This window comes from Callionymus lyra, chromosome 5 (assembly GCF_982586985.1).
Source record: "Callionymus lyra chromosome 5, fCalLyr1.hap1.1, whole genome shotgun sequence".
Lineage (NCBI taxonomy): Eukaryota > Metazoa > Chordata > Actinopteri > Syngnathiformes > Callionymidae > Callionymus > Callionymus lyra.
In genome coordinates this window covers 28,216,731-28,233,036 of record NC_141822.1, presented here as the reverse complement: position 1 = coordinate 28,233,036, position 16,306 = coordinate 28,216,731, and the positions used below count along the sequence as shown (strand labels likewise).

Genomic DNA, 16,306 nt, shown 5'->3' with positions numbered 1-16,306 from the left:
CAATAAATTTAATTTAGAATAAAAGAAAACTAGATAAAACGGCAAAAAAAACAAAACAATTACTATATTAATCAAAAGTTACATCTGTCCCTTACAAACCACACATGTATGATGGACCAAGGCCGATGAAACTCCATGAAGTAATGCTATTATTTCAAGAACTGACCAGAAGCTTGAACTCTTTCTAGATTTCAGATATCCGAGGGTAGATTTCTTTTTAGATGTCCTTTAAAAGCGGTAGACAGTGGGTAAACAAAAAAGTCTAAAATGTCTAAGATTACCAAAATATAGTCAAAACAAGCATTAATAGTATATGTAAAGCAGCCAAACTCTAAAAACACAAATAAATGAGTCTTTAAACATAAAAAATTGACATCATTTTAAACCACAGATGTGAAAATAAGTAAACCAGTGTTTCTGACTCGGCCGTAGATGATGACAGGCAGGTCAATTTAAGGTGTAGTACAAAGACTAACCAGCAGGTGTCAGTGTTTCTCTTCGCTACCTCCTGTCGTCTCAAAAAGGAACCTGCTTCTCCTCTCCTTTAAAACAACCTGATAAAAGTGAAGAGGAATATTAGACTCCTTCAAAAATAATGACTCAAGGAAGGATAAAAAAAACAGAACACAAACCAAGACACATGACACTCACAACATCTTAAAAAACGACACATCGACTCATCCGTTCACAGGCAACCTAACATGCGTAAAACACAAGCACTCAAACAAACATAAAGCGAGAATTTATTCGGCACAAATCCGTGTGGAGAGTGAACTCACAGCTGCGTGTTCTTCTCAGAGCCACGCACAGACGCTTGGCCTGGTTCTTGGAGTGGAAGATGTGTCACCGAGGGTCGGCTGCACCCAATTTAAGAGTAACAAGGCCCTGTGGGAGGACGAGGGTCATGGAATACCTGCCAGAGTGGGTAATGCTCTTCACCAGTGAGCCACGCTGCGATGAGAAGGCAAACCCCCGGTGAAAGGATCGGTGGTGTCCACACTACTCTACTTCCTGTATTTATCGTCATTTCTTCACCACGGCAGACTGAAGCGCTTTCTTCGCAGCTGTAGATAGAACATCTGCTCTTACAGAAGAGTGGACATGCATGATGGCTGCAGGGATGGTTTGTGGGTCTACACAGCTACAGACGACAGGACGCTTCAAGAACATGTGAGACCTACAACATTATGAAAAGAAAGAGTCATATCTTGCGTATAATGTATGACACTTGTTTTGAATTTTAACTGAAGCTTCATAAGGAGGGTTCTTACTTTCAGTGACCACTAGATGGCACTCTCCCCGCACATACATCAAGATGCCCAGGCTATTTGTTACAATAACTCCTGTGCTGTGTCTCAAATCACATACTTGCGTACTCAAAGTTAGTATTTTTAGTGCGTTAGTGCGTCTCAATTCTTAGTATGCGAAATTTAGTGCGCCATGCACGCTAAATTGGCGTACTAACACGCCCACAAAACTGAGCATGTTTCGATGGACACTAACCACCCTAAACAGCCGCCATCTTAGTGACGTTTTAAACGGAAGTTACGTCATATATATGCATATATATATTCATATACTTGCAGGTGCATTTTCAGCAGTAGTAGAAGGATTAAATATCTCGCGAATATTTAGATTCTCATATTTTTTCTTTATTTCTTTTTTCCAAAGTTGCAAAACGAGCTGCCAGCAGGTGGCGATAGCGTTCAAACAGCTGGTTGAAACATCGTTAAATAGAAGTAGAAGAAGAAGCTGTCATGTGATTGCCGGTTAGTGTGTAGCAGCAGTGTTTGATTTGAGACATACTATCTGTGGAGAATTTGCGTACTAGTTAGTACGTAAACTAAACTGATGCATACTAACTTCTAGTATACTAACAGTAGTATGCGATTTGAGACACAGCATTGAACTCCCCAAAAAGATTTTAAGTCATTTTTGAAATTAGGCAAAGCACATTCTGTGAAGGTTGTCATTAAAAACTGAAACACTTCAACCGTGTTAGTTTCACAGCTTATACAAACTAAAACATGATATTCTGACAATATTCACTAAAAACAAATATTCACTTCCTTTTTTATTGATGTGTTTTCATGTATGTAAACAGGTTTTCATAATGTTTTAATGTGTCTTGCTGCCAGAAAATGCCTCTGTATGCTGACCTTGAGTTACTGGAAAACGACTCTTAATAACAAGCAATATTTGTATTGTTGTTTTTAAAAGGTCAGTCAGGTTCAAGCTAGATTTGGTTTAAGAACTACTTCACCGGATATATAACAGTTAACAATAGTGATAATACATCGTGATGCAGTGTCTTCTATTTGAAAGGCCACTAGATGGCACTCTCTGCATTATGAAATTTGGCTCTGATCTACAAACTCAATGAAACCTGTTGTCATTTTCAATCTGAGAGTGCCATCTAGTGGCCTTTCAAAGTGAAGACACTGCATCATGATACAGTTTCAAGAAGCTGATGTCATGAGGACTCATCAACCCATCACCAGTAAACAACCTGACCACTCTAAGAAAATGAAGTTCATCCACCATCTAGTTGAGTTACAGGTTGATGTGGATGTAATACCACGGCTTTTAAATGAGCTGGTGAAGCTTCATGAAGCATCATTTTCAGAGCCATTTGCTTATTTGTTACATAATATTGACCTTCATTTCTAACCTGTATGCGCCACCTACTGAGCTCTGAGAAGACACTGTTTCATGAAGCTTCATCAGGGCATTACTTACCAGACTCCCCGGGAAGGAGCTAAAGTGACGTCCATAAATCATTATAAAAAGTCATGTAATTCCTGTGTTTGGTTGAAATTGATTATTTTAAACAAGAAGTACGACATCAAACTAGAAAGAGTCCATTTCCAGAATAAAATGCAGTGTGAATTCTGACCCTGCTGTGCTAATGGAAGTAGTAATGGAATAAGAAGTAAAAATAGAAGTAGTAGAAAACTAAAAGTAGTAGTAGAATTAGTAACGGAAGTAGTAGTGGAAGTAGAATTAGTTGTAAAACTATAAGTAGTAGGTCAAAGTGGAAGGAGTTGAAACATGAGTTGAAGATTTTCCCCATTGAAATGAATGGGATAGAAAAAGAGTGAATAAAAGAAAGAGTGGAAGAGATAAAAGAAAGCTAGAACATAGCCTGCAAGTTTAGGTCAGAAGAAAACAGGATTTAAATTGTGTCGATGCTTCCCAGCATTCACACAACTACACTAATTAATACAAACAATTAAAATCTATATAAGATATGTAGAAATCTATATTGATTCCCTTCCTGAGGGATCAATAAAGTTCTATCTATCTATCTAAGTCCATCCAAGCATCTAAATAATCGTCTTGTTCACTCGATTAATTCATTAAGGTTCCTTTCAATGTAATCCATCAGCCACCAAAGTCAATTTTCCTCAATGGTAATAGTAGCTATGGATTATTTATAAACAATATATAAAATAAAAATGCAGTGCCTTTAGAGGCTTAAAATATGTAACTATATTTCTAACATTTAAAAATCCAATTTCACCCAAAACCAGTTCAAACAAAGAACAGCCGAGACTCATTATGATAAATGTGTATTTTATTAATAACAGCATCTCTTTAATGAACATTGCAGATACATAATAGAAAATAAATCAGTCGTGAAAGTGCCTGGAATAATTCTGTGCTATATATCGCAACATCCTTTGTCGCCATTTTCCTCTCGAATCCTTCAAAATGTTCAGTTACTCATGAAATCGATTTTTTAAAAAAAGTAGTTTTTATTGTTTTTACAAACTCTTTCAAAAGCCAAAGGCTGGAAATCTGCTTAAACTCAAGTTCTTCTAGTTGGGCAAAGATGAGTATGGCTCGATTGTCTTCATCTTCATCACCTTATTTCCCGCCGACAATATTTACAACAATGTCCATGCAGAAACATCTCGTCATTAAACATTGCTTCTGAATGTCGTCCAAAATCGGAATTTTGGTCTAAATTGTGGTCTCGACACAGCAAGGGCAGAAGGAGCGAATGAAAAAGAAAACATGTTGTTCAAATAGTAGGATCACAATGTGGGTGAACAGCCCTCAACAGAAATACTTTTAATTTAAATGAGGCCTTACGTGGTTCAATGTAATGAAGGGATTTCAATGTTTTTTTCAACATTTATAAACTGCATATCTTAGAGTTCAACATGTTACTTAGACAACCATCAAATTTGGCCTGATTACTCCTTGATTGTTCCCCCAATTCCTTTCGAAACGATCAAATAAAAATGTATATACATTTGTCAGACACAGCCCTGATTAGTAAAGAAATCTAAAATCCACTAGTTTCTTTCTGATGCCTGTTAAAAAAGCCTAAAACATGTCGGTAAGATTTGTCATTTTAGACATTTTTGGAGATTTTTCTATAATATATCCAAATTGAGCTGATTAAGCTTCTTTCCAGAGCCCACTAGATGGCACTCTCTGCTGTGTAATCGATTAATTTGACCGCTTATTCTATTAAAAACTCTCATTTTTAAAACCAAGGTCGCCACCTACTGAGCCAATTAAATATGACGTGCTTCATGAAGCTTCATCAGCCCATATATATATATATATATATATATATATATAAATATATATATATACAGGTATATAAAAATTAAAATATTTATTTCTGAAATCCTGTTTACCAGCAATTCGATTTGGGACTTTCATTCCTTATATTATTAAGTATTTGACAGTTTATAACGCCAATGTTTTACCCTTAACCATCTTTTTCTACTGTGATAAACACTGATCTGCAAGTATGTCATGTAGACGTCATCAGTTCATCATCATCAAAGATGAAATAGTCTAAGAATCCAACAAATGATTATGTTAATGTAGAACTTCAAAATCAAATGGGCCTCCAGAAAAAAAACACAAATATATGATAACAAAAAATGCTATGAACTGCGTCACCTTGATTCTATTTCTGGGGCTTATTTAAAAGCGATCCTTTCTAGTGACATGTGTTCATGGTCATGGTTTGGAGTGATCTAATTATTGCTTTGTCAGGGTGATCTGGATTTCATCCGGCAGACCAAAAAAAATGTGTGAACCGAGACTCATAATGGAATTCAAAAGGTCGATGTTAAAGCCCTATTCTTTATATATAGTATATAAAAAAGAAAAAAGAACTGTGAAAGTCATTCGTTGGGTAAAGCATTGCTGAGGTGAAACAAGACCGTCAAAGTCTGTAGCCCTGGATCGCCTCGTCTGGTCCCACGGCGACCCCCGCTGGATTAATGACATCACGGGTGTCTTTCTTTATCCACTTCGAGACGACAGTGACAACGGAAAAAAAATAGATCAGATCCTAGAAATGGCAACACAAGACCGTCCCTGTTCTGTCATGAAAATACAGTTCTTTTTTGTTGTTGTTGTTGTTTTTTTGTCTGTTGCAATATAAGACATATAGTGAACGAGCTAACAAATAGTGAGCTATGCATCTCCACACAACAGAAACATCTTTATTCATCTCAGTCCGTCGCTCTGTATATGATCTCAAATATCCCTCTGTTACAAAAATAGACTTTTTTTTTTCTTCGTAAAATAATACACATCATTAATTTTCTGTTATATAATCCTTTGTTAAGGTAAATAGCAAGGCTGTTTCTTTTTCTTTTTTTTTTCTTTTTTTTAATAATGTGAACGTGGGGAACGTGAAGCCTAGCACCGTATTCCTCGTGTCCTTCTCGCTGGGGATGCTGTAGTTTGCATATTGAGGCTGAGGCCTGGCTCTCAACCTTTCGACAGCAGCCACGCTTTTCAATCTATTTCAGAGGCTTTTGATCCCAAACCCACGTTTTTTGTTGTTGTTTGTTTTTTTTATCCCAAAACAAAGAAAGCGACCAGCCAACAAATGAAAACGTAAGACGAGTGTGACACAACGTACAAACCATCGCTTCACTTTTGTACAAACCAAAGACGAAAAAGAGTCCAGATTGATGAGAAAAGTCCCGAAAACACTAATGCTACGAAGAAGAAAAAAATAAAAAGTTGTATGTACAGGACCCTGTATTCCTCTACTTTTGGGGTAGAATGATCATCGCTGTTCATCCAGGCGTTTAAAAAAAAAAAAAAAAAAAGTTATTTTATTGATCCATTTGAACAAAAAGCGCTCATTGGTCCAAAAACAATTTCTGGATCCTCCTGGTGGTGACAACAGCAGCAAATATTCTAGTGCCTTTTTTTTTTTTTTTTTTTTACTTTTCAGATCCATCTGGCGCGTTCACGGTCCCGCGGCCAGTGGAGAGGGGGGGCGGGTCGAAACGACCCGTGGACATCATTTGAGGAGTCCGTGAGCGGCGTCACCAGATGACGCTGGAGATGCTGGTCTCTCGCGGCAGCAGCGGCAGCATGGCGGTGTTGTTGCTGTGGCCCTCCTCCAGGCTCTGCTGGCGCGGCGACTTGGACTGCGGCCGCTGTCCGTTGATGAGCGTCATGGGGATGTTGCAGTAGGTGTGTTGGTTGCCGAGCGTGGCCAGCGGCGGGAGCGTGCCCCCCGGCGCCAGGTCGTAGTCGTAGCTACGGTAGTAGTGTTTCTGTCTCATCTGGGTGTGGCACGAGTTGTGGTAGGTGGAGCGCAGGTCCGGGTGCGCCGTCGCCATGGCGGTGGAGGTGGCCGCCGCCATGGAGATGGCGGAGACCGTCTGCAGCTCGCCGAACGGGCCCTGCTCGCTGACGTCCAGGACCTGCTCGTGGGAGATGCCGAGGGGCTCCATGCGCTTGAAGGGCATCTCGTAGAGGAGCTGCTTCCAGAACTTGGAGTTGAGCTTGTTGCTGGACGGCCCGCGCCACTTGATGACGGTGAGCGTCTTGATGGTGTGTTTGAGGGCCTCCACCTCCTGGTAGTTCATGATGCCTCGCAGCTCGGCGCACTCGATGAGGATGACCTTGATCTCGCCCGTCACCAGCATGTTGCGGAGGCGCGTCTCCAGCTCAAAGATGCTCCAGCCCCTCCGCACCACATAGCTGGGCGTCATCACGATGATCAGACGCTTGCTCTGGTCCACACAGCGAGCCACATCCTCGATGTAGGCTGCACACACACACACACACACACACACACACCAGGGCGTTACAACACAACTCTCACCGTCCGTGCGGCGAAAATACAAATGACATGAAGCAGGTTTTACTGAAGAGTGGGTTGGATGAGCAGAAAATAAGAGCCATGAGTTAATGTTAGAAAAGGGAAAACACGGTATGACTTTAGAAAGAAGAACACGTATTAACTATTGATAAGTATTCACATGTGTATCAACAGTCGCGTATTAACCATTATAAAATACAAACTCACACCTTGTTCATAGTGACTATATTATAACCTTAATGACTCCTTTAAGAAACATCTTAAGACGTTCTTATTTGTTCAGGCTTTTCCTTGATTTTCTGGAACTCCTGTTGTGTTATCAGTTTTATCTTGATTTTTAAAATATATACTTTATTGAGTATTTTTCTGATTGTTTAAGCGCTTTGTGACCCTGGTCTGGAAAAGCACTATACAAATAAAAATGACTTACTTACTTAATAACATGATGTTAAAGCAGAGCGTTTTTTTTCATGGAGGGTCACGTTTTGATGAAGAGAAAACAAGCGGGGGCCAAATAGGAACCAAGAAATCAAACCTCGAGTTATATCATTTATTTCCTGTATAATCAACCTATTCAACACAATAAACAACACAATTTTTGAAATGTCACTGGCTAAATTATACAGTGTGTAACTACCGTTTTGGGCAGCATCAAAGTATAACAAAATTCAAACTGAAAAACACCTAAATTACTGATTATTAACAGAATATAAATAAGTTATTAAAGATTTGGCAAAAACAATTTTTTTTTTTTTTACCCCTTATTAGGTGTTAATACCATAAGAGATATAATGTATTATTATAGAGGAAAAAAGCAAAAACATATGAATATAAATAACATTCTAATTCCTAAAAAAACAAGTATTTGTATTTGAATACGTACCTTTATTAGGATGATTTTAATACTTGATTAGTATTTTTCCCAGTAGAAAAAGTAAAATATAACTGTCAAATACTTGAATGAGGTTGACACTTTAATATAGATAACATATTCACAATTTCAAATAATTCTTTTTGATTAATTCTGATTCTATTTATACCAGTATATTTTTTATTTTGTCCTTTAAAAGAGCCAGTATTGCTTATTGTGAATTACTTCTCTCATGGTACTAAAACCCAATAAAGGGTAAATATAGATAAGCTAGTTGTCAACATTGTTCTTCTTTAACTTCTTTTTTAATTACTGATAATAATTAGTAATTGAGGTGAAGTTCAGAGTGAACTTGTAATAACCATGATATTAATGTTAGGATAAAGTCACGATGAACAAGGTGTAAGTTAGTGATTCACAATGATTAATACAAGACTAATTTTCTGTTTGTACACATATGAATAAGTAGCTTATAATAGGTAACTCAGTTACTCATTCTAAAGTGTTACTGTAAACACATTTTTTACCGATAATATGTGTTATTGCTGTACAAAAATTGCACTAAATAAACATACCTAGACAAAACAATACTTCAATATTATTTATATCTTAAAAAAATAACATTCAAATATATTTATATTAGTTATTTTCTTAACTGTTTTCTTTGCTATTCTATTGTATTTATTCTTTTATTGTATTTCTTTTTTTTGCTGCCATGAACCTGGAATTTATACTTATACTTATACTTTATTGGACCGGTAGGGGGAGAGCATTGTATTGTGATTAATAATACTTTCCACAAACTCTCTCATTTATTAAATATAACTTAATTTGTAATTCACACAGTCTTTAATTTAAGTGTAACTTTTCCCGCTAAATAAACTGCATTGCAAGTGAAAAAAAACACAACAACTCAATACACAAGAATCCCAGCGGCTTATCTGCATTTATTTTCTTCTCGTCTTACTCTTGACAGCCGTCATGCATTGAAATAAATAAAGTTTGTGGCATTATTGGAGCAGTCGGAGAAGTTTTGTGACAAGACGACAGATGTTGTGACAAGACGACATCACAGTTTTGACACAGGAAGTGCGAAGACAGAGGTTCAGCTGATCATTAGAGGTTCATTTGAATATGTTTGATGAGACGGACGGTTAAAGCCATATTACAGTGTTTTAATGCATGTATTTAATGTGCTTCCTTATGTATCAATCAGAGTAGTACATAATGAATCAAGTTAAGTCACTCAAATACACCATAACACACCATAAACGTTTGTACGGAGGGCCACAAGTGACTCTTAACCTTAGTAATGGGCTCACACTAAACCTGATCATTGATCGTAGAAATACATCCAAAAAAGTTTTATTAACAGTTTAGGGCAGAATGTAACTTCTTTATATGTTTTATAATTGCATTTTTTTTAATTTTTTTTTATCTGTGCAACCTTTTAAAATAAAGTGACAATATCTTTTCATATGTTATATTACTTACATCATATATTTTTTCGCCACATTTTCTTCCCTCTTACACTAATGGTTAGTTCACCCTAAACTCAAACTTCTACTCACCCTCATGTCGACTAAGAGTTCGGGATTATTTTCAGAGTAATCTGTTCCTTTTTAGAGTTATGTACAAAAAATCTCTTCGTCAAAAAAGACTCCTTTAAAAACATCCAAATACCTCCATGCTGCTCGTCTGTTACATCCATCTTGTATTAAAGCCTCGACAATAGAAATAGTTTGGAAAAAACTTAAATCTATAGTTTAAGCTAGTTTGTAGCAGAAGCTAAAAGGCTAACATGCTACACAGACAGAAAAACACTCGCACAAGCTCCCAGTTTCTACTTTCTACACCGGGATTTTCCGCCATATTTTGCCGGAGAGTTACCTTGAAATAATAATAATAATAAAAAAAAAAGTTTTTCAAACAAATCCATCATATCAAGGCTTCAGGGACATTACAGACGAGCACCCTGGAGGTACTTGGATGTTTTTAAGTGCATCTTGTGCAACAAATGTCAATACATTATTGTGCTTTGAGTCCTAAATAAAGTGATTACATTACTGTATTGAAACACCAAAACAATGTTTTTGTGAAAGTAATTCAAAACTAATAATAAAGTAAAGAAACAATTAAAAGACAGTATTAACCCTGTTTTTTCGGGATGAAGTCGTAAACAAAAACAAACACAGTTAGAGACTCTTTTGAACCCTCCACCGGGGAGTTTGTTCATGTTGACATGAGCAGCAAAGAAGCGGTGGGATAAGTACCTCTAAGTAGTCTTGTGTCATCCTGGAAATGATCATTGGTGAAACCTAAACATTCACAGCATCGTCAGAAGATTTGCAGAGAAGCATCGTCATGGTGAACAGTTTCGGTCAAGGCGGGGGATGAGACTCTGGTATAAACTATTGTTTCATCTGCTGTTTATTCCAGTTTAATATGGGATTTTGAGCATAGAAAAGGCATTTATTGCTTAGACTTTTTTTTAATCAAAAGTTTTCAGTCTAACAGAGTTTTAAAAATGAATCCGATGCTGCTAAAGAGCAGCCGGAGACGCCTGTTGCTAACAAATAATCAACTTATCAAGACTTTCTTTGCATTTTCATGCCTTTTTTCCCATATTACAACATTCCCCTTGTGACATCACCGCGGTGAAGAGCATCATTAGAAATGTCGTTGCGTATGTGTGCAGGCAAAACGTGTTCCAATGACAGCGAATCACATCACGACACCATCGGACTCATCGCTGGGATGAGTCGTCCAGACGACGAGCACGATAAGAGGCTTTTTTTTCATTAGAGGTCCACGGGTGAGAACACATGCTGTGTTAATATCCATGCAAGAGCGGCTGGACTTTGTTGCATGACGGCGTGCAGAGGGGGGTGCAGGTTTAGATGGAGCTGGTCCGAGGACTTCTCTTATGTAGGATCTGCTGTCTGACGTCCCATAGGTTTTTATAAATAAATGAATAGCGTAAATTCATTAAATAATTATGATATTTATAACGATAAATCATTTAAAATGAGCTGGAATATTCATGTGTAGAAATTAGAAGCATAAACTTTTGGTTGGTCTACATCAGTCCAGGGCATGGTGCGTCCCCGGGTGCCACGTGTGACCCTTAGTCGGTATTTATGTGGCCCTCTAGTGGTCAAAATCATCTTGAAACGAACAAATTTATTCATTTAAATGTATCGTTACTTGTCCCTGAAGATGACTACATGGTTTTTGTTTTACGACTTTTGTTTGTTTTGTTATGTATTTATTGCAGAGAATTATTGAAATTTTAGGAACATATTTACTTAACAAAAAACATTTAAATACAACACATCAAGATAATCTGATTTGAGCATGTTTAGCTTAGTTTAATGACTTTGTTAATGTTTTTTTTTACTTGATAACCTCTCACTTTATGACCCCTGAGCACAGTTAATAACCTACCACTGGTCTACCTTGTATCTCACTTACTCAAGATATTTTTACTTACTTATTTTTTACTTCTACTGTGGTTTGAAAAAATGAACACAAATACAAAAACACCCATGCATGGTAGCACACACACCCACATTATTTAGCATTTTGCCATTTCTTATAATAAGCTTTATATTGATCAGCACACAAACCAGACAAAACACTTGGAAATTTGCTGATTTTCACTTTTGTATCATTTAAAAAAAATGTACAGTATTTGTGGTTAACAGATGCTACAATGAAAGGTAATTATCTTTCATACAGATTTTAAGTAAACCATCATTTTCACAGTAGTTTTTTTTTTGTTGCTTGTTTGTTTGTTGTTTAACCCTTGTGTTATCTCCAGGTCAAGGTGACCCAAAGGCAAACAACTATGTTTTCAGGCCGGTTGTTAAAACAGATTACTAAAAAATAATGCAATTGTAGTATATGCTTTAAAAAGATGCTAAGACTATTAATGGAGCAATAAAGCTATATGAAGCAGTGTCACAATTTATAAAGCTCAGTAGGTGGCACAAGTTTAGTTTTGAAATAATGTGAATTTCAATAGAATAGCTTCTAAATAGTAAAACATTATACTGAAGATACTGCCATCTAATGGGGCCTGAGCCCAATGCTTCATGAAGCTTCATCAGACCATCACTAATAATAGCATCCTATAAAATAATATGCTCCAATTATTTTACTTTGTAATAACCTTTTTTAACAGAAATGTACTTAAACAAAAAACAAACAAGAAAATCATTGTTTAATTTAAATTTAAATTCAAGAAAAACACTAAAAAGTCTTTCTAGGGATTATGTTTTTCCATTTTGCTTGAGGAACTGGAACGATGGATGTAGAATGGCTTCAATGCTCTGGTCACACCACAACAAATGCACAGCGGAGGACGACACACAAGCCACACGACCACGGACGATACCAGCAAGCGACACGACACTTGACAAAGTTTGAGATCACTCGCAAGAAAGAGCTTACTTCCTGTAGGGATCAAGTCCCTGTCTGGAATGAAGAGTTTATACCCATAATGCTTCTCCAGGACATCAGGGAGGATCTCCAAAGCAAAGCGCTCCTCTTCCCGCGTCTCTTGGCTCCACTGGTCCGGGTCCACTTTGGTGTAGGACAGGTAAGCATCGTAGTCTTTGTTATCTGGAGGCAACAGACAGACAGATAGCGGGGTTAGACCAAACTCCCTTTACGATCTCCCAAGTATTCCGGCTCAATTAAAAGCTGGCGCGCACTTGTTTCCACGTCCTGCTTTGCTCAGCATAGTTAAGCTCTTCTGGATGTTAGTGTCTGTGCACAGAGAGCCATTCATTCACCCGCTCTGAAACCAGCCTCCTATATTACACTGATCCCTGACCAGCCCTGCCCATCTGAAGTGCTTTTCATTACAAGCGTGTCTCTGCTGAGGAGTTATGGCGCCTTGATAGCTACGCTGCTCTCTGCATGAAAAACAAACGAGTCTCCAGACTGAGCTTAATGCGCAACATCGGCATCTTAGCGCGGATAACCTCAGAGAAACTTGGATCGATGATGGATTAGAAGAAGAACTAGTGATGGTTGGCTAGTGAAACAACCGGGATAATGACGAGAAGGAAGTCGTTCAGGGTCATTTAATGGTCACGTAAGGCAGCAGAAAGGAAGGAACAAACATTTTGACTGACTGTTTTGACATTTTTTAATAAAGTAACAGCACTGTGGACGCCTTTAAAACGCAGAGCCAAAGCAGAAGTACAAAATATCAGAGATTATTAAGTATCTAGCTCAGGTTGATTGGATACAGACCAACACACCCAGTTATAGTGTTTAAAAAAGATATTTATCGGTGATGCACCAAAATCTAAATAACACCCACCATCAAAAATCCGGAAACTAACTAAAACTAAACTAAAACTGAAATCGTAACACTAGACAAACGTATTATACTGATCATTGGTAAAGTACATCACTGAAATCAAGTGCTTCAAAGGCTTCAAAGGGTAATTAAATGACAACATTATGAAAATGTTTATTTGGCGCTGGCATTTCAAAAATGCACAATATACAATGAAACTTAAAACTAAATGTTTTATAGTCCTACAAGTAGTCCGTATAAGTAAAGACAGTTCAGTTATTGTTTTGCATTTCATGAAAACACAGGAGTTCGAATGAATGTCAATATAGTGTGAGAAGCGCTGCAGCAACATTTAAGAGACATTATACAGAAAGTGTACAGTGTTGATTTATTAATGCGTGTTGTGTCTTTAAACGACCACTTAACATACAACTCAATTTTAAAAATCTTTAAATTAGGCCCTAATTCTTACACATGTGGCTCTATAGTCTGGATGGAACAGAGAGCCAACAATTTTCATACTAGGAATTGAAGAAGGAAATAAGGAAATACAAAGGAAACAAGGAACTTGAAAAGGAAAACAAGCATTGAAACTGAAATACATGGAAACAAGAAAGGAAACAAAGAATCAAAAAACTAAATAAGAAAAGCGATAATAAAAAAAGAAATACAATGAGTAAACAAAATAAATGAAACTAGGAAACAAATACAGAAACTAAGAAAAAATAAGGAAACTAAGAAACATGTGAACAAGAAAGAAAACAAGATATAAAACAGGGAAACAACAAATTGAACTTGCAAAACAAGCGCAGAAACTAGCAAAAAAAAAAGGAATCATCATGGAAATTATGAAACAAGAAAGGAAATTAGGAAACAAGAGAAAAAAAAGAAAATAAGGAAACTAGATAAACAACAAGGAGACCAGATATACAGCAATTGAACTAGATATTCAACAAGGAAACAAACAATAAAACTACGGAAACTAGGAACCAAGGAAACAAAATAGAATATAAGGAAACAAGATAGAAAACAAAATAGAATATAATGAAACAAGATAGAAAACAAGGAAACTAGATATAACACAAGAAAATGAAAATGAAAATAGGAAACAAGCATGTAAACCAAAAAAACAAGGATGTAAACTAGGAAACAAGCATGTAAACTAGGAAACAAGGATATAAACTAGGAAACAAGCATGTAAACTAGGAAACAAGGATGTAAACTAAGACAAGGACGTAAACTGGGAAATAGGGACCTAAACTAGGAAACTAGTAAGTTAACTAGGAAACAAGGAGGTAAACTAGGAAACATGTTGGTAAACAAAGAAACAAGGACCTAAACTAGGAAACAAGCACGTAAACTAGGAAACATGTTGGTAAACTAGGAAACAAGTACGTTAACTAGGAAACAAGTATGTAAAAATAGGAATTGTACGTTAAAGGAAACAAGTATGTTAACTAAGAAACAAGCACATAAACTAGGAAACATGTACGTAAACTAGGAAACAAGGATGTAAACTAGGAAACAAGGATGTAAACGAGGAATCAAGCAAGTAAACTAGGAAACATAAACCAGTTTCAGAGATCATCGTGCACTCCTCAGACCTGAAGCCTGTAACACAAGGGCTTGTGGGTAATCTCGATTATCGACAAGGGCACGATTCTCCGCCACGACACTCTGTAATGAATGGTTTCACAGCTCACAGTTCATTAACAGCATCAGGGACGCGCAGGAAGAGCTGCGACGTAACTGTTGGAAGAAGCGACTCTCGGGCTCCTCGCTCTCTCGCTGTGACACAAATCTTGCTTCTGTTTCTCCGGCTTTAGACGAGAGCTGCGTAGGCAGATCCCGGAGCCGCCGCCGCCGAGTGTGCGGCGAGGAAGAAAGAGGGAAACAGTGGCGGAATCATGAAGGTGGAGTCACCCCACACTGAAATCTTGAAGAGTATCACCGGCAGGCAGCCGGAGGGGAGATCTTAAATGCGTGTCATCACGCCTCTAGAACTAACACTTTTCATCTGAGCGGCAGGACGGATGAGGCGGAAGCTTGATTGACACATGGTGCAGGGGAGGGAGGGCTAATGTATGCATGTGCGTCCGGATCCCGCGGTCGGGATGTGAACTCTTGACTCGCCATGAGAGAGTTGGAGGCGTAATCTTTGGGCTGCATTACACTTAATAAAGACATGAAGGTACCAAAACACACCCGGCTGACTGCTAATGAGGGCTTGTTTGTTATTCTGTCTCGTATCTTCGCTTCTCTTTGCCAACAAAACAATTTCAGCACAAATACTTTTGCAGTACATCTTCCAGACGTGGGGACATGGACTGAAAGAGCCTCACTTTTTATACCAAAACACTTGAAAATATGAATATTCATTGAAAAGATTCAAGGATAACAGATTAACAGCTTGAGTACATGTAACAGTATTTTTTAGTGATACTGTCTCCGTCGTTAAATGGTGATATATGCTGATTTAAAAGTGAGTGAAGTTAATCTTATCTAGTGAAGTAATCCAATTAATCTCACGTCCAGTTGAAATTGATCTTTGCTTTGATCCATCTACGTCACCTGGATCTAAGGCAGTCATCTCCCATGACCCTTCTTGTTTTCGGAGGCAGAGGCAACACATAAAGCAAGTGATTAAACCGAGCTTCATACTTACACTTTCATCCAATCAACCGGAGTTTATACATTACATTTAAAAGGCTACGACTGACAAACTATTTTATGTATCCTTTTAATTCGGATTTCAAACTCTACTCGAGACAAGAAAGGTATTTATTTAGAAAATATTTCAATTATTAATAAAAAAAAAACAACTAAAATCAACATTTAAATACAGAAATGATTGGATTTAACTATTTAAAAATGTATTTAATATTAATCAGTTCATTAAAAAAATCAGTAGTTTAACCAGTCAGTATTGCGATGGCACTAATATACTTCCAAACACACTCCATTTGGCAAAGGATCCAATTTTTAAATACAGTCTTGGGGTTAATGTTATGTGATATAT

General features: G+C 37.3%; 1 protein-coding gene across 2 annotated transcripts in view; it reads right to left on the bottom strand.

Annotated features, from left to right (window-relative positions):
• Positions 1 to 3,606: 3,606 nt before the first annotated feature.
• LOC148080124 (interleukin-1 receptor accessory protein-like 1) overlaps positions 3,607 to 16,306 on the bottom strand; it is a 222,193-nt gene continuing 209,493 nt past the window's right edge. The window contains exons 10-12 of one of the 2 annotated variants that reach the window (XM_087791680.1): positions 12,429 to 12,599; positions 10,247 to 10,291; positions 3,607 to 7,048 (exon numbers count right to left, since the gene is read on the bottom strand). In XM_087791680.1, coding sequence (XP_087647806.1) covers positions 6,318 to 7,048; positions 10,247 to 10,291; positions 12,429 to 12,599 — 947 coding nt within the window. In that variant the 3' untranslated portion in view covers positions 3,607 to 6,317. The remainder of the gene's footprint in view (positions 7,049 to 10,246; positions 10,292 to 12,428; positions 12,600 to 16,306) is intronic. The other variant, XM_087791681.1, reaches the window with a different exon arrangement.